Raw genomic sequence first — 19,682 nt, forward strand, 5'->3', positions numbered from 1 at the left:
TGCCTCGAAGCATTCGCACATGCTGTTCCCTCTGCCCAGTATACTTTCCCCATTACTCTTTCCAGGTCTGTTTCTTTCTCTTCCTTCGAGTTTCAGTCCAAATGTCACCTCTTAGAGAGGCTTTCTCTGGCCAGCATACATAAATATAATCATCCCTGTTACTCTCTGTCCCAGTGTCCTGTTTATTTTCCTCACCATTATTTAATATTATTTTCTTCAATTAACAGCCATCGTAAAGTTAAGGGAATGGGTTCTAGACCTCCACTCCCAATTCCTAGCTGTAATTGCTTCTTCTCTCTATGCCTCAGTGTTTTCATCTGTAGAATGGGAATAATATTAACACCTATCTCATAGGGTTGTTGTGTACATTGAATTGATTTCCCCATAGAAGGCACTTAGAACAGCACCTGGCAGATGGTAAGTATTCAATGCATGCCAACTGCTAATCTCTGTTTTCTTGCTTATTGTCTTTCACCCCACTAGATGTTAAACTCTCTGAGGATGCGGGCCTTGCCTGTGCTGTGCTCTGTTATGCAGTATATCCAGTGCTTGGCACATAATAGATGCACACAAACTTTCACTTGGTGAGTAAACAGAAATCATAAATGTCCTGCCAGAACCTCAAACGCAGTAAGTCTCACACCATCAGGTGCTCCTCCCTCCTCATGACTTCTGATTCGGAGCCCTCTCTCCACTTGTTCATCACCCCCCATAACTACCCAGTGACTAGTCCTGAAGGGTCCATTTCCTCCCTCCTCATGACTCCTGATTCGGAGCCCTCTCTCCACTTGTTCATCACCCCCCCATAACTACCCAGTGACTAGTCCTGAAGGGTCCATTTCCTCCCTCCTCATGACTCCTGATTCGGAACCCTCTCTCCACTTGTTCATCACCCCCCATAACTACCCAGTGACTAGTCCTGAAGGGTCCATTTGCTTCTGCAGCTCCACACCATTAACTGACTGCTGCCTGTGTGCCTGGCATTGTGCTGGCCCCAATGGAAAGCCTGTCTCTTGACTCTGTCCCTTCTTCTCCATTCTCCCATGTCTACCTCAGCTTGGGCTCATGCATTTCTTGGCTTTGTAGAGGGATGTCCTGTGAACCCTCCTGCCACCCATCTGTTCTCCAACTTGCACATAGAGCAAAGGTTGGCAAACTGTAGCCTGTGGAGCAAATCCAGCCCACTGCCTGTTTTTGTAATTAAGGTTTTATGGGAATATAGCCACGCGCATTTGCTACAATGGCAGAGTTGAATAACTATGACAGAGACCCTGTGGCCTGCAAAACCTAAAATATTCACTATCTGGCCCTTCACAGAAGGTTTGCTGACTCTTGATCTAGAGGAATTTGTCTAAGCCTTGTACTGGGCATGCTCTCCCTTGCTCAAGAACGTTCAGTGGCTCTTGATGGCTCACTGGCCAAAATCCAAACTCCTTAGCTTAATATTCAAGACTCTCAAGGTATCAGGTGCCAACCCACTTCTCCCACTTTATCTTCTGGTGCTTATCCCAATGCACTCTGCCCACAAGCCCCACACACTTGTCAAACTTGCCCATTTCTGGATCTTTGTTGGTGTTGTTCGCCGTGCCCGGATGTTGCCTTCACACATCACTCTTGGCCCACTCCAGTCAAAAGCCAATCTATCTTTCTAAGTCCACCATACAGGCTACCACTCCACTCCCTCAGAGGCCTTTATGTGGCACCCAGCTGGAAGCTTGCTCTCCCCTGAGCCTGTACCACACGGCTTCTGTCCTGCTTTCATGGTCTTAAGCATACCGGTACCTCGTTTCATTGTGAGTTGTCCCCAGATCTCATCTCCTCACCCTAGCCCCACCCCAAGACTTCAGGCTTCCTAAGAGTATAACCCTGGGTAATTTATTTATTTATTTATTTATATTTATTTTTTTGAGATGGAGTTTCGCTCTCCTCGCCCAGGCTGGAGTGCAGTGGCATGGTCTCGGCTCACTGCAACCTCTGCCTCCCAGGTTCAAGCAATTCTCCTGCCTCAGCCTCCCAAGTAGCTGGGACTACAGGCTTGCACCACCATGCCTGGCTAATTTTTGTATTATTAGTAGAGACAGGGTTTTACCATGTTGGCCAGGCTGGTCTCAAACTCCTGACCTCAGTTGATCCACCCACTTCGGCCTCCTAAACTGCCGGGATTACAGGCATGAGCCACTGCACCCGGCCCCTGGGTAATTTATTGCCAAGTTGTTGGTGATATAGAAATGCCTGGCACACAAAAAGTGTCAATAAATGTTTACTGGGTCAAATGACATATTCTTTTTCTTGGTTTAGAGAAAGAGGGTTTTCTAATACAAGAACTTTTCTTCCCTTAGTGAGGGAAAGGGGAAGAGAAGTCACTGATGAGTGGACAGTAATTTTTCCTTTTTTCACGCGTAAGATTTATTTATGTCCACCTTTCTCTGTGTCGTAAACAGCTAAAGACTTTGCTTTAAAAAATTTGGCTATTACAGATAAATAAGATTAACCAGTATTATACTGGCTAAGTCCTTGTTCATTTCTCCAACTCTCTCTGTCATCTTAAGTTTAATTCCCCTGTAATGTGGGCCTTTATTGTAAACTACCTCAAAGTCCTTTTGGCCACCAAAGGGGGACTTGCTTTAAAAAAAACAACCCTTCTATTCCAATCCACTTTGATCAAAGATGATGAAAGTAGAACTCTTGTCTAATCCATTTGCAAAGCTTCCCTTTTCTGCAGAATGGCAGAGTGACAAGATTCCAGCACAGGATTCAAAAACAGACCAAGTTCAAAGCCAGTTATGAGCTAGCTGACCTTGACAGCTTTTGGGCCTCTTGGGCCTGTTTTCTCTTCTGCAAAGTGGGGATAACACTAGTTACTTCACAAGGTTGCTAGGGCATTAAATGAGATCGTATACAAGAAAGTGCCCAGGAAGCGTGCCTGGCATGTAGTAAACACTTAAAGTCTATTCCTCCATTGCTTCCTCCTCTGGGCTTGGAGTTCCCCAGGTTCAGAAAGCCCTTCTCCAGCTTCTTCTAACTCACATTTAGGAAGAAATAGAATAGAGCATTTGGAGCAGCTGTAGGAATTGCCAAATGAAGGTGCCAGAGAGAAGCACTGGATGTGTGCGTACAGGTGTATGTACATTGTACATATGTGTGCATGCATATGCATGTGTGTGAATGTACTATGCAGATGTGTGTGTGCATGTGTGTCTTGGCTACTGTTTGTCCCCTATAGCTGCATTGGACCTCCTGAACCTGCTCTCCCCTTGTACCAGAAGAGCTGGGCTCAATGTTTCCTCTTACATGGTTTTTACTGTTTGAACAACTTTGCTTCTTCACTGCAGCCTCACTCTAACACTATTTACTCCCTGTTCAAGAACTGCTAGCACCATACGCTATTATCTATGGATAAAACTCAAGCTCTATTGTTGCCTGGCATTTGAGGCCCTCCACAGCCACTCCTTCCACAAGAAAACAGCCTGTGCCCCAGTCCTGCTGGATGGTTTGCTATTTCCTGGGCAATTGCCATTTTTCTGGCTCTCTGCATTAGTTCACGTGACTCTCTAATTGATATGTACCCTACCCTCAACTGTCCTGTCCCTACTGGCCCTTGTTGAAATCTTAGTTATCCTCCAAAGCTCAGTGCAAGTCCAGCTTCTTTCCCATGCCTTGTCTGAAGTCTGGACAGGCTGGAAGAGATGGTACTCTTCCCCTTGCACTTGGCCCTTATTTCATCCTGCCTTGGACAATCAAGCATTCCCTGAACGTCCACCCTCCCTCAACTAGACTGCAAGCTCCTGAAGATTGAGACCACCCCTGACTAAGCTCAGTAACCCCTCTCAGATCATCTCATATGGGGAAACTTGTGAAGTATAAGTTCAATTGACTTTAACCAAGAACAGAATAGGCAGCGCCTGGGCCTTTCCTGACATCTCACCTGGGTTTTCGGCTGCTCTAGTGTTTGGCGTAGCAGGTAGAGTCACAGACAAATGGCAGGGAAGCCTGGTGGTTATGGGTAAAGGCTTAGGAGTTCTAATCTGACCTCTGGGCAAGTCACTTCATCTCTCTAAGTCCTGATTCCCACCCCTTAACCCCCACCCAGTTACGATGGTGGTAAAAAGACCATCTTTCTGGGTGGTCGTGCAACTAAATGAGATAACATGGTACCTGGCTTATTATTACAGGGGCTCAGACCACGGTGTTTGTGAGACCACCAAGGCAGATGCAGGGCAAGATGCCTGGGGGGTCCTAGCAGCCAGAACATTCTTCTTGGGAAAAGAAGTTCAAGTTTATTCTTAATACCTTCACGGTTGTGTTTGCCTCAAACTTGAAAGCTTTGGTCTGTCCATTCTCCAAGTATAGCTTGAGCACGTTGGGCATACACAGCAGAGAATTACCCTGGAAAACACAAGAGTATTGTTGTATCCCTGTCTTTTTTTATTCCTTCTGGAGACAGGGTCTCTCTCTGTCACCCAGGCTGGAGAACAGTGGTACGATCTCGGCTCACTCAACCTCTGACTCCCAGGTTCAAGCGACTCTCCCACCTCAGCCTGCCAAATAGCTGGGATTACAGGCACCTGCCACCACGACTGGCTTTTTTTTTTTTTTTTTTTTTTTTTTTTGACAGAGTCTCACTCTGTCACCCAGGCTGGAGTGCAGTGGTGCAATCTTGGCTCACTGCAACTTCCACCTCCTGGGTTCAAGCAAATTCTCCTGTCTCAGCCTCCCGAGTAGCTGAGACTACAGGCACACACCACCATGCCCAGCTACTTTTTGTATTTTTTTTTTAGTAGAGATGGGGTTTCACCATGTTGGCCAGGCTGGTCTTGAACTCCTGACCTCAGGTGATCCACCTGCCTCAGCCTCCCAAAGTGCTGGGATTACAGGCCTAAGCCACTGTGCCCAGCCTAATTTTTGTATTTTTAGTAGAGACAGGGTTTCACCATGTTGGCCAGCTGGTCTCGAACCCCTGGCCTCAAGTGATCCGCCTGACTTGGCCTCCCAAAATACTAGGATTATAGGCGTGAGCCACCATGCCTGGCCTGTTGTATCCCAGTCACAGCTTTCCTGCCCCTGGGTATGACAAATCCTTGGCTGTCTGGACCTGCCTGGTTTGGAGAGTAGGATCCTCCCTAACCTCCTCACCATGTCAGGGGTTCTTTCTTGGCACTTGGGAATTTCTTCAATGCACAGGCATGCTTTGTCAAGGGATACCCATGAGGACTGTTAGATACGACAAACGGTGGAGAAGAGTGAGCCCTTCCACGAGCGTACTGATAGCACTGCGCGAGCCTGTGCAATGTCTCATGACCATCAGCTCACGTTTTACTGCTGGCTGTACCCTTATGGGAGGCAATTTGGCAAGCCAGATGACCAGCATGCACACTGTTCAACATGGGCCTTTCAGAGATTCTTAGACTCTACCTTGTAGGATTGGGGTGGGATGGAGAGGGTAGGGAAGCCTCATTTTATTGCTGCATTCCCTGTAATGAAATATCACCAAAGGGCAGAGGGATGCTCTCCACTACATTCACCCCAATTATCACCCTAGATGCATGAGGTCCCCTAAAGGACTCTGCCACTCTCGTAGGGCTATTTGGGGAAAAGGCACAGGACTGGTCTGTGTTGGGTGGCCCCATGCCAGCTAGAACTCCTGGGATGGAGCAGGAGAGGGTTTTGGAGAATCTCCCAGCTCTCGTAAGAATATACCTAATGCTAAATGACGAGTTAATGGGTGCAGCACACCAGCATGGCACATGTATACATATGTAACTAACCTGCACATTGTGCACATGTACCCTAAAACTTAAAGTATAATAATAATAAAAGAAAAAAGAAAAAAAAAAGAAGTGATTCTGAGTGTTTGGTTGCAAATACAAAGGGCCCTTGGGGCTGGTGTCCTCCAGAAGCACAGAGAAATTTTAGAGTTCACAAGATTTGAGCTAGAATTGCCCCGCTGCACTCATCTCTATAAAGAGTTTGGGTATAAAGCCTACACATGGTGAAACCTTGTCTCTACTAAAAATGCAAAAATTAGCCAGGCGTGGTGGCACACACCCATAGTCCCAGCTACGCTGGAGGCTGAGACAGAAGAATTGCTTGAACCTGGAAGGCGGAGGTTGCAGTGAGCCGAGATCACACCACTGCACTCTAGCCAGGGCGACAAGAGCAAAACTCCATCTTAAACAAACAAACAAAAAACTTCCAGTTTTTTCAGATGAGAATATTGAATCTTCTAAATATAAAGGTGTTTGTATCTTCTAAGCAAGACTCACAATCATCTCTCTTTTTTTTTTTTTTTTTGACAGAGTCTCACCCTGTTGCTCAGGCTGGAGTGCAGTGGCACAGTCTCGGTTCACTGCAGCCTCTGTCTCCTGGGTCTATAACTTATTTTTTAAAAACCACAGTATTTTTATGGAGGAAAAAGGAATATGTTCATATTCCAGTGCCATTTCACACTACATCAGGATGAGGGATTTCAGACCGCTTACTCTGCTGCCATCTTACTTCTCTGGCTCTGAGTGTTTACAAATCTTAATTTTGGGGTTTCCCAGTGGGAAATTTTTTCCTTAGTACTTTCTTTGTGATTTAAAAGGTTTACAAAGAATATATTCATAGCAACATTACATAACTACCACCACTTAACTTTTCCCTAAGGCTTTTTCCAATTTTTATCTATATCTGTAAATAGTTTTTAGAGAGCTGCAATAATTTAATATGTGTGACTCTATGTTTCTTTTCTACCCAATATGCATTTCATATACAATTTTTAGGTGGGCTTAATGTTCATAATTTTAATGGATTTATAATATTCTATTGAGTTGAAATATCAGAACTGATTTCACAATTCCTCTGCCCTAGACAATTGAGCATGTTTTTCCATTTTGGGAGCTATTTAAAATGTTGATACTATAGATATCTTTAAATATATGGATTTTCACATTTAAATTATTGTATAGACTAACAGGAATGCAATCTCTGGGTCATTTTTTATAGCAGTCATTAAATTTTGTTTTTTTTCCACTCAAAAAAGTTTAAGCCAATTTATAAAGCCATCAGTAGTGCATGACTATAATTACTTTCTCAGCATCAGGGCTTACATTTTTTCTCTATTTGTGCTCATTTGCTAAGTATAAAGTTTTACTTTTTAATATTTTTTCTTTGTATTTGTTTAACTGTGAGCAAAGTCAAACATATTTCAAATGTTGGTTTACTATCTCAGATCCTTCTTAATACAGTGATTGTGTATCTAAGGCAGTCTTATCATGTTCCAAGGGGAAAAGTTTAACAGCCAATTTTATCATCTTTGAAACACTTGAAAGGATGAATAGACAGGTCACAGGGATGAACTCTTACTTGTTTTGCTATCTCTGCCTTATGTGGCTGATGCAGACTCCCAAAGATTCCCCGAGGTGCCCCAACCTTCCAAGTCTTCCTGGAGACACCTTTTCAGAACCCTGTTCCTTTAAACTCCCCAACCAAAACTCTTGAAATGAAGAGTCATGTGTTGAATCGAAACTTAATTTTTTTTTGAGACGAAGTCTCACTCTGTCGCCAGGCTGAAGTGCAGTGGCGCAATCTCGGCTCACTGCAACCTCCGCCTCCCGGGTTCAAGTGATTCTCCTGCCTCAGCCTCCCAAGCAGCTGGGATTACAGGCACGCACAACCATGCCCAGCTAATTTTTGTATTTTTAGTAGAGATGTGGTTTCACCATGTTGGCCAGGATAGTCTCGATCTCTTTTTTTTTTGAGATGGAGTCTGGCTTTGTCGCCCAGGCTCGAGTGCAGTGGCACGATCTCGGCTCACTGCAAGCTCCACCTCCTGGGTTCACGCCATTCTCCTGCCTCAGCCTCCCAAGTAGCTGGGACTACATACAGGTGCCCACCACCATGCCCGGCTAATTTTTTGTATTTTTTAATAGAGATGGGGTTTCGCCATGTTAGCCAGGATGGTCTCGATCTTCTGACCTTGTGATCTGCCCGCCTCGGCCTCCCAGAGTGCTGGGATTACAGGCGTGAGCCACTGCCCCCAGCCGGTCTTGATCTCTTGACCTCGAGATCTGCCTGCCTCAGCCTCCCCAAATGCTGGGATTACAGGCGTGAGCCACCGCGCCCAGCAGAATCTAAACTTAATTTTCTAAAGAGACTCAATCCAATTTCACAAACATGACTCAAATATTGCCAACTGACAGGTGTTTTCTAAGTCATGCATTAGGCCTCCCACTGGCCCCTTCCTGAACAAGTCCACCTTTCTCACTCAAGTCTATCTAAAGGTGTGCTCTATTAAGTAGCAGGGCAGGTAGAAAATAAGGGCTCTGTAGATGTGGACCATGTCACCTGGATCCTTTGTTAAAATGGCCTTAGCCCCCACCCCCTGTGACTCCCCCGGCCTTTGCTGGTCTCTATGGTGAGAAGACCAGAAAAGGACAAGTTTCAACTTTAAAGTTTCAAAGTCTAATATTAAGAAATTCAGAATGGCAATAGTTATAGACTACTGGGGGAAAATGTATAAATTATGAATAAATGAGCCTTTTATCCAACACTCCACATTAAAATCAAACTCTAGCCAACATTTTCCCTTTACAAATTTGTCTTCTGAACCCCCAACCCTGGGTCCCTCCATATCAAAAAGGACTAGACAGCACGTCATAGTGAAAAACCAAAGAACCAAAGTCACATGGACCTGGGCTCCTGCATTTTCTCACCATGTGATCTTAGAGGTTAAGTCTCTTAATCTCTCTAGGCCTCTGCTTCCTCTTTTGTTAAAACACCTCCCTTGCAGGGTATTGTGATGTCTAAGGACTGTACACACAAAGTTTAGGTCACATAATAGAGGTTCAGTAGATGATGGACTCTTAAAAATAAAAAGCAATCCCATCACCACCGGCACCATTATCAATAGATCACCTTCAGAGAGGATAATAAATTTGAAGATGCATAATGAGAAATTAACTATTGGAATTTGTCGAAATTTCATGGGCAGAAGAATGGAGTCACAGAACAATAGAGGGCCAAACCCAGTGCTCTTCTTCCCAATCCCCACCCATGGCCCAGAGCTCCCACCAGCAATCCCAGTCCAGGGTCTGCAGGCATCTGACTGGGAGGGTGCACAAAGCCTCTTGCAAACACACTGCACTTCCTCTGCACCCTCTCTGTGCTGTGGAATTCCAGAGGTTCAGGGAGTTATGTGCCAGAAGGCAGCTCGCCAGCTCCATAAAGAGTAATTTCAATCCCTTGACTAGTGACACACCTGGCTGTGTCCACTGATGAGCACTTCTTCAGCAAAGTGCACCTTCACGGGGTTGGTCTTCAGTCTGGCTCTCTTCTCCTCGGTCAGGAAGGACGATTTAGGGACTCCCTGAAAAACAGTAACATGATGCACTTTGGAACAGTGCTTTCATAAAAGCCAGGTATAGCTATCTTCTCATTTCTTAAAAACAGAAACTTTGATAGCTGTTGCAGATTCAATTTAAACCCACAGGAAAGGATGATATCCCATTATAGGTATTTTCATCAAATCTAGGGATCCCAAGCCAGATAATGTTCTCGTGTACCTGAGAATAGTTGGACATTCAACATGGCAGCAAAATAGCTGTGATACGATGAAGACAAAGAGTTCTGGCCTGTGAATGGGACTACCTGAATTCCAACTCATGTTTTACTGCTCAATAGTTGTGAGAACTATCTCAAACTCAAATTCTTATGAAAGAAAACCAGGTACGTGTGTAAAGCACAACAAAATAACTGTGTGACTTTGGTCCAGTCCTTGCCGCTCTCTGGCCTTCAGAGTCTTCCCATCTACACAATATAGGAGTTAGACGGGGTTCCCTGAAACTCTGACCCTTATGACTTACCCTTGGCTCCACTTTGCTCTTATCTTTTGGAAGGTACCTTCTTTTCCCAAAGAAGTAAAGACAGTCATCACAGGTTGGTATGAGTATATGGTGAAGACTTTGGACTAGATTGTATCAGGCCAACTTGTGACACTTGCTGAATAGCATCTTACATGATCTTCTAGACCAACAGGCTGTGACCTTCCTGGATGAAATCCTGATACACTATTTTCCAGCCTAACAGCCTATGTTCCCTTGGTGTGGACAGTCCTTTAGACCAGCCTCTAGAATGTTTCCATGTGTAAAAGTACCAAGATGAAACTCTGGGCCACGTTCTGTGAAGATGGGAGAAGAGATACATAACAACAATCAGGGAAACTGTTGGAAACAGTGTTCATAGACTCAAACACCAACAGACCGAAGCCATGAAGTACATGAAGTGAACAAGTTGCCCTGAAATTTTAATGCAAAAAGATAAATGTGATTCTCGTGGGTAACTAGAACCTTGGCATGACAGGATTCATGACTATGACTCAACATCTCAAATATATAATTTGCTTTAAAACAAAAAAAATTAGTAGAAAAGCAGGGAAATAATAATGTTTGCAGAGAAGAAGTACACCTGTAGAAATTACAGAAGGGATAGGAGGAATAAGAGAAAGAAAAAGTTCCAACCCAAAATTAGTGATAAGACTATCAGATTGCTTCGAATGAGCTGAAGACTCCCATACCACTTGAATCTAGGGGGCTTGTGGACCTATAATATGTAACAGTTGGTATCATCCACGGAACAGAGAATGGAAGAAATGTTAGGAGACTAAAGATGGTCAAATATCAAGTTTTCCGGAAAATGAACATGGAGGATTTAGGAAAACACATATTGATTAGTTTGTCATTAATTCTTGGCAAAATCAGGCTGCGTGCAGTGGCTCCTGCCTGTAATCCCAGCACTTTGGGAGGCTGAGGCAGGCAGATCACCTGAAGCCAGGAGTTTGAGACTAGCCTGGCCAACATGGCGAAACCCCATCTCTATTAAAAATACAAAAATTAGCCGAGCGTGGTGGTGCATGCCTTTAGTCCTAGCTACTCGGGGGGCTGAAGCAGGAGAATTGCTTGAATCCAGGAGGTGGAGGTTGCAGTGAGCCGAGATTGCACCACTGTACTCCAGCCTGGATGACAGAGGAAGACTACATCTCAAAAAATATATATATATATATATACACACACACACACACACACACATATATATACACATACACACACACACATACATATATATATATATATTCTCGGCAAAATCCAAGATAAGAGATAGTCAGAGAGCTTTTAGACAGTGATCACTAACAGCCAATATGGAGTTACCAAGAACAAGTCAGAGCCAATCAAGTTCATTTTTCCTTTGAAGAGAGAAGTCCATATTGGTAGACCAGGGTTCTATGGATATAGTAATATTCCTTCATTCTTGCAAAGCATTTGATAAGGTCTCCTATAATCCCCCTGTGGAAAAGGCCAGATGCAGTGCCATTAGGTGGATTCATAAACTAGTTGATATATATACTCAAAATAGTCCTGATTTCTAACTAAGTAACTTAGTCTCAATCCTCAACAGTGATATTTAGCAATGCCTTGGTTGAAGCCCCAGAGAGTGAACTTGCCAAACCTGTGACGGACAGAGCTGCAAGGTGTCATCAGATATCAGGCAGCAAGAATTTGGGGGGCAAGGTCAAGGAACTGGGAATCTAAAAGAGGGTGCATGAGAAACTTAAGGACCAGAGATAGCTATGGGTCAAAGGCCAGGAAATCACTAAAAACAAATATAAGAGGGTATAAGGAGCTGGGCTGTCAAGAGCTGCAGGGAACAAGATAAAGTGAGTGGTCAAAGCAACAGGTACAACCACCAACCCCCCAAAGACTCAAAGGAATAAAAAATCAGGGGCAGAACAGAGGAGAGATGCAGAGAGAAAAGGAATCTGCAGGAAGAAAACACTGTTGTCTCTCACCTTCGGGAGATAAATCCTGGAAGAATTAGGCCCAGAGCTGGATCATGCTCAAGAAAATCAACTGGCAGGAAACTGAAGGAACTGGAGTAGACTTAGGAAGAGGAGGTTCCCTGACAGGAAGTCATTGGAAAATGACTACAGCTGTCAACTGTACAAATAAGCCTTTCAGCCCCACAATTCCCTGACTGTAAAATCTCAGCATGCCAGAACACTGGGCAAAAGCAACATGACAGGGATTAATGTGAAGTGTGGTGTTGAGCATCCAAAAAATCAATTGCACAGAATTCAATTCAATTGCACAAGCATGGAACTGAAGGGACGTGGCTTGGAAGCTATTCCTTTGAAAACCAGCTCAGTATTTAGTTGGTCACCAGTTTCACCCAAGCCGACAGTGTGATTGAGCCTGCGAAAATGTTAACCCAATCTTGGGCTTTACTAGCGTTCTTGGTGCATGTCCACTCCCCATGGTACTCAGCACTGGTTGGTCATTGGTGGAACTGTGTTCCTTTCTGGGTGCCACTATTTGGGAGGGTCACCATAAAATTGGACTTTTGTCCCGAAAGCTCTCAGAGAAGTGAAAATTCAGGAAAACTCATCTATGAGGAATGGTCAATGGCACAGTTGTTTAGCCTAGAGAAGGTCACTCTTCCAAATCGTTGCCATTTCATACAAAGTGGACTTGCTCCGAACTACTTGGTGGGAGTCACAGGGAAGAAGGGCCGTTCTTACATTTGGAACCACCCAACCATGAAACTGGCTGCTTTGGGAAAAAAAAATGCTGACATGAAAATGCCCAACACACAGGCCCCACTGTGGCTCCCGTACTTTTATACCTGAAGATCACCTCTGCTACCCTGAATATCTTGGCATCTAGAACATATTATAAACCACCTACTTACACCCACTTCAGCCATCTCATATTTTAAAGAGACAATTCAAAGGATATGAGCTACTCATTATTCTAGAACTTCTAAGCTCTCTCTGGATTCTAAATTAATTCATCAGAAAGCAGCAGACCTCAGCTGATAAAATCTCTTTGTGCATGTTTTTCGCTGAACTAAGAGTTAATGTTTAAAAGGGCACTGAAAAGGGACACGTTGGAAAACATCCTGTATCTTTTGGCAATACCCTCTGCCCTGGGCTACACAATGTCACTCACGAAGGCAGCAGGGTTTACAGAGGTACAACAGCATATCACTAAGGAATGTGGGTTCCGGAGTCTACCTGGAAAGCAACCCAGCTTCACTGATTTCTGCATGTGAGACCATGGGCATGTGAGGCCCATGGCATCCTCATCTGTAAAAGGGGAATAATGAGTGTATCTTCCTCGTAGCATTTCCTTTTGGTGCAAATTAAATAAGACATTAAATACTGGTATTAATATTATTACAAATAATTAATGTATTATAGACAATGAATATAGACAATACAGATCTACAAATTTAAACCAGAACTTTTTTCATAAAATTCTACGTTCTAGGGAAGCAGTAATTAATGTTGCAACTGTGGATTTTATCATTCCTAATCAATTTCAAGTAATCTGAGGACTCCAAGAATCTACCACGACAACAATGAGGCTCCTTGCTAAAGCAAGACATATATGATCATTTTGCAATGTTTTTAAAATTCTTCAGGGCCAGGCGCAGTGACTCACACCTGTAATCCCAGCACTTTGGGAGGCCGAGGCAGACGGATCACTTGAGGTCAGGGGTTCAAGACCAGCCTGGCCAATATGGTGAAACCCTGCCTCTACCAAAAAATATAAAAATTAGCCAGGTGTGGTGGTGCATGCCTGTAATGCCAGTTACTCAGGGGACTGAGGTGGGAGAATTGCTTGAACCCAGGAGGCGGAGGTTGCAGTGAGCCAAGATCACGCCACTGCACTCCAGCCTGGGTGACAGAGCAAGACTTCATCTCAAAAATAAATAAAATAAGATAAAATAAAATAAAACAAAACAAAATAAAATAAAATAAAATAAACTTCTTCGGAGCAGTTCTGGTGAGAGGCCCAGGAGCAGGCTAGCCAATATTTAGGGCATTTCTCAGAGGCACTGGTGGCCACAGACTGGGCTAATGCCAGTTCTCCCCGAGAGACCTCCAGAGCACGTTCCTCTCTTCCTGGAAATCTTGTAGGAATCTCAGGAGTGGTACTGGACACATACCAATTTTTACCTTCCCATACTTTTTATTATTTAAAGGATTCAGCTCTATGCTGTTGCCCTTGCTCACTACATTAAGTATTTTCTTTTGCTCATTTCTTGGAAACAGATCAGGAAAAAACCTGCCTGATTAAGATTAAGATACTCTCCAATGAGATGATAACCAGCTAAACAAAAAGGACCTAACACCTTCACTACCATTTATACTGATTAGATTTCCCTGTTTCCATATTGGTTTCATATTATTTAATAGACAAATTCTGTTAAGAATAGAAGAACTTCCATTTATCGATACCTAAAATACTTGGTCTGACATATTTATGGCAAACATCTTCATCCTCATTAGGTAGGTTTTTTCCTACTCTATTTCCAAGAAATAAAAACAAAAGATAACATTTGTCAAATACAGAGAGGAGACAACAATTTCTCTGCTTTCTAGTTTATGAAGTGTTTGGACCACAGAAGGTTTATATTTTCATGTAATCAAATCACCTTTGTTCCACTGTGCTTCCTTCCACGCCCTAAATGCGTAGGCAACCTTTCTACAGCCTATGACCAGACAGACATCCATCCATATTGTTTGCATTTTTAGAGTTGAGACTGTATTTTTTCCAAATACTTAAACAAATGTCCAAGTTTGATTTCTTGAATAATTGCCTTTTCTCCCACAGATTTGGAATGCTATGTTTTTCACAAACTATATATATATACACATGCACACTATATATAGTTATATATAAATGGTCATATATATATAGGTCTCTCTCTATATATGGTCTCTCTCTCTCTACATACATATATATATATATATATATATATATATATATATATATATGGTCTCACCTTGTCACCCAGGCTGGAGTGCAGTGGTGCGATCTCAGCTCACTGCAGCCTCGACTTCCTGGGCTCAAGCGATTCTCTCACCTAAGCCCCTGCCAGCTATAATCATTTTGTTTTTGTTTTTGTGTTTGTAGAGATGGGATTTTGCCATGTTGCCCAGGCTGGTCTTGAACTCCTCAGCTCAAGCTATCCGCCACCCTCAGCCTCCCAAAATGCTGGGATTACAGGCATGAGCCACTGCACCCAGCCTCACATACTATGTTCCTATACTAGCATCTACTCTTGAACTTTTTATCTGATTATGTTGACATGTTCAACATTTCACCAATATCATACTGTTTTAATAATTGTAGCTTTGTTCGTTTTTAAACCTGCCTATCAAGGCCATCCTCATTATCCTTTTTAAAAAAGGTTTTCTTGAGATAAGTCTCACTTTGATATACTTTGTTAAATCCAAATGAAAGTCCCGTAAGAGTTTGCTTGAATTTGTATTAAGTACATATATTAATATAATAACTGATATATTAATAATACTTAGTCTTCCCATCAAGGAGCATAGTATGTATCTCCTTTTATGTTATTTTTTAATATATGTCAGTAATAGTCTAGTTTCCTCCACATGAGACTCCCATATCTCTTTCCCTTAAGGTTTTTGTATTTTATATAACTTTTGTCTTTAAAGAAATAGCTTTTGGACTTAACAACATTACAATCTTTCTGTTTTCCAGATGATCATTTATATTTTAATTTTTATTAATTTATTCTGCTTTATGTTTGTTTTATTAATCTTTTCTTCTAACTTCTTGCACTGAATATTTAATTGATTTACTTCTGTATTAAATGATAAAAACACTCAAGGCCATGAATTTTACTCTGAGTATAGCTTCAACTGCACATAATTAGTTTTAAGAAGTACAGTTCTGGCCTGGCATGGTGGATGACGCCTGTAATCCCAGCACTTTGGGAAGCCGAGGCAGATGGATCACCTGAGGTCAGGAGTTCAAGACCAGCCTGGCCAATGTGGCGAAACCCTGTGTCTACTAAAAATACAAAAATTAGCTCACCATGGTGGCGGGTGCTTGTAATCCCAGCTATTTGGGAAGCTGAGGCAGGAGAATCACTTGAACCCAGGAGGTGGAGGTTGCAGTGAACTGAGATCACACCATTGCACTCCAGTCTGCACGACGGGAGTGAGACTCCGTCTCAAGAAAAAATAAAAGAAGTACAGTTTTAATTTTCAATTATTTTCTAAATAGTCTATAATGATAGTTTTTCTTTTTCTATTTGACTCAATCTTTACTTAGGAAATTACATTTTTATTTCCAAATGGCTGAATGGTTTTTAATTGAATTTTTAATAGTTATTAGCTTCTATTTTATTATATTCGGAAAAAGGGACCTGCACAGTTTTTCATTTGGGGAATTTATTGAGTTTTCTTGGTAGCCTGGTATGTGGTCAATTAAATTAGATTATTAAATGCATTATTAAAATTCTCTATGCCCCTCTTTTTTTATTTTGGTCTATTTGTGGCCAAGGCTAAGAAGTACATATTAAAGTTTCTCACAATGAAAATTTTCTATCAACTTTTGAAAAACTATCTCCTTAGTAGTTTTTCCTTTGAAAATTTGATTATATACTTTCCCTAAATAATACATAAGGAGCTCCTCGGCCTGTGGTGGTTTAGGATTGCCGCTTCCTCCCTGTGCATCATCTATGCCACACCTTGCCGTGTGGTGAGCCTCAGAACTGATAAAATACTTTCATATCCAACATCTCATTTGGTCCTTCTAACAACCCATTAAACAGACAAGGCAGTTATTGTCATGACTATTTTACAAAAGTGAAAACTGAAACTAAATGATTTTCCCAAAGTCATACCACTCAAACCTGTCTTGAAACTCCAGTCTGGTGCCCTTACCATCATCCTACTGTGCATAGCCATAGGTCCATCTCCTCAGCTGGACCATAAATTCTTGAGGCCTGCACCATATCTGTTTCCTCCACAGTACTTGCATGGAGGAGGTCTTCAGATAACATGGACTGACTGGCCACCCACTGCCAGGCAGCTGTCACCCTCCACCCTTTGCCTTCCCCGCTTACTTTATGAGGGATATCCTCTGGGGGAACAGGGTCTTAGGGCCAAGAATGGTGAAACTAACACACAGGACATAGAAAGAGATTTACCGACGTGCAGCGAACAACTGTGATTGAAAGAGAATCTTCTGCTTCCCTGAAAAAAGAAAGAATAAAGACAAAAACATTTAGTCGTTCTGCATGATGGATGCACGTGCATGCATACATGTGTGAGCATGTGTGTTAGGGTCAAAAAAACTGGCAGGATGAGTATCAAGCAGCCTCCTTTGCCTTAGCTTTTTTGGCTCAGCAAAACTGAGAAAGATATTGGGAAATGCAGCAACCTGCAAAGGAACTTAAGCTGACCCAGAGAGCTCCTCCCACCTGGAGGGAATCTTCGTAAGTTCACCTCTACCATCTAGTCTATATCTACAGCCACAACATTAATTAAGGCACTTAGCCTTAATTTAGTCCTATACAATGAAGAACTCATCCAGTGACAACCAGATAGATTTATGTCCCCCAATTTTTTTTTTTTTTTTTTGTGAGACAGAGTCTTGCCCTGTTGCCCAGGCTGGAATGCAATGGCGCAATCTTGGCTCGCTGCAACCTCCGCCTCCCGGGTTCAAAGAATTCTGCCTCAGCCTCCCAAGTAGCTGGGACTACAGGCACCCGCCACCACACCCAGCTAATTTTTTAGTAGAGATGGGATTTCACCATGTTGGTCAGGCTGGTCTCAAACTCCTGACCTGGTGATCTGCCCACCTCGGCCTCCCAAAGTGCTGGGATTACAGGTGTGAGCCACCGTGCCCAACCCCAAAAAAATTTTTAGGAGAAAATATGGCAATAACACAGATAACTCAGGTTGCTATTTCATAAAACTCAGGCTAAACATTTCACTAAATAGAATGAATGTCTGTGGATAACGTTTATCAGATAAAAGCCAAAGAGTTTATGGTGTTTGGGCACACAAAGTCAGTGTAATGAGCCCAATCATATAATCAAGATAGTAGACATCTTTGTCTTGCATTATCTCTTAGATTTCAAAAGTGATCAAATCAAGCAGATAACTGCTTAACCTCTACTTTATATTGGCGGCCAGAACAGAGAAAATCGATCATATTTTCCTTTCTCTTTGCCACTGCTACCATGGAGAAGCAGTTGGCAAAATAATTTCATTTGACTTCTTGCAATATGAACATTTAGGCCAATTGCTGCTGGTGTGTTATTTCCTCAAATGGATAAACTCAACCCAAGATGTCTAAGTGTCTAGGGACTTCCTCTTTTCCATTTTAAATGAGAACAGGCCTTTTCTGAGATAAATCACAATAAACCCAAATGCAAGTGCTCTAAAAGGACATACTGGCCTCATAGCTATTTGGAGGAATTTGAGATGTTTTCTTGGCATTGTTGTTGTATCTTTTTGTTTTGCTTTGTGTTTTACCTCTTACACGTGACACTGAATAATACATGCTGGTTTTAGACACTGGGAACTAAGCTTAAAAAAAGTAAGGCATCCTGGGATTCTCACATGCAAAACACAGCAGAGGGTACAGATGCACAGCACACCTCAAGTCATGCATCCCTGCTCAGAAGCCTTCAACTGCTCGCCCTTCTAGGGGGAGAATCACACTGAAACATGCTGTGTTGGCATTCAAGACCTTCTATCATCTGGACTTCACTTCCTAAAACTTTTCTCCAGGCAAACTGAACTGCTCAGCAGCCCCTACTTCCCACCCGGTTGCTTCTGTTTACCTCTTTGCCTGAATCACCCTTCACCTCCATCTTTTGGACCAAATTTTACCCAGCATTAAAGACACAACTGAAATATTTCTGGGCCCTTCTCTGTTTTGTCAGCCTACAACTTCTGCCCAAGTTGGAGGACTCACCAGCATTTACAGTGTATTTCCTCGGCTTTTCTTTTCTTTTTCTTTCTCTTTTTTTTTGAGATGGAGTCTTACTCTGTCACCCAGGCTGGAGTGCAGTGGTACGATCGTGGCCCACTGCAACCTCTGCCTCCCGGGTTCAAGCGATTCTCCTGCCTCAGCCACCCGAGTAGCTGGGATGGGAAGACCACTTGAGCCCAAGAGTTTGAGACCAGCCTAGGCAACACAGCAAGTCCCCATCTCAAAAAAAAAAGGGAAAAAAAACAATTAATACCACCCCAAAGCCAGATCAGCCATTCATGAAAAAGCACAAACTGAATTTTATATATATATATATATCTTCAAGTTAGCTTTCATCTACCTCTGCTTCTCGTCTGTCTTTATACTAGTCATTAGAACAATGTTGAGTGAAAAATTTAAAAGCCAAAGCTTCATGTGCCCTTAAAATGTCTGCTTGTCCTCTTCACTCCTATCAATGGCACTCCTCCGTCTTAAAGTCTGGGTTGCCAATTCCCAGCGCTAACCATATTCACTCATCTAACTGAGCACCCACTGAGCCCTGGTCTCAGGAAATCATTGTCTAGGTAAAAAGCAAGGCATTTTCATAAGTCACAATGACACCAGACAGAAGGTTTGGAGGTGCTACATCAATGAAACTACATATATGCCAACCAAGAGGCACCTGCAATTATATTTAAGAAGATATATCAAGAGGGATAAAGAAGAACAGATTTGGTATCAATTTAGTTCAATCTTTGGCATATGTTACAACGTGCCTATAAATCCTTAGAGGGTAGGGCCTGTGGGTTATTTATGATCATTACATTCCCTGCATGCTTAGCACGGTGTCTTGGGCATAGCAGGGCTTTGACAAGTACAGCACTCTGTGCCTCCCAAGCTCTT

The 19,682-nt window shown here is 42.7% G+C and overlaps 1 protein-coding gene across 1 annotated transcript in view; it reads right to left on the reverse strand.

Moving 5' to 3' along the window:
• FRMPD1 (FERM and PDZ domain containing 1) overlaps positions 1-19,682 on the reverse strand; it is a 98,512-nt gene that overhangs the window by 18,358 nt on the left and 60,472 nt on the right. Inside the window, exons 5-7 of the mRNA XM_016960895.4 lie at positions 17,005-17,050; positions 9,239-9,346; positions 4,291-4,386 (exon numbers count right to left, since the gene is read on the reverse strand). Coding sequence (XP_016816384.1) covers positions 4,291-4,386; positions 9,239-9,346; positions 17,005-17,050 — 250 coding nt within the window. The remainder of the gene's footprint in view (positions 1-4,290; positions 4,387-9,238; positions 9,347-17,004; positions 17,051-19,682) is intronic.

The sequence above is a fragment of the Pan troglodytes genome, chromosome 11 (genome assembly GCF_028858775.2).
Source record: "Pan troglodytes isolate AG18354 chromosome 11, NHGRI_mPanTro3-v2.0_pri, whole genome shotgun sequence".
Taxonomy (NCBI): domain Eukaryota; kingdom Metazoa; phylum Chordata; class Mammalia; order Primates; family Hominidae; genus Pan; species Pan troglodytes.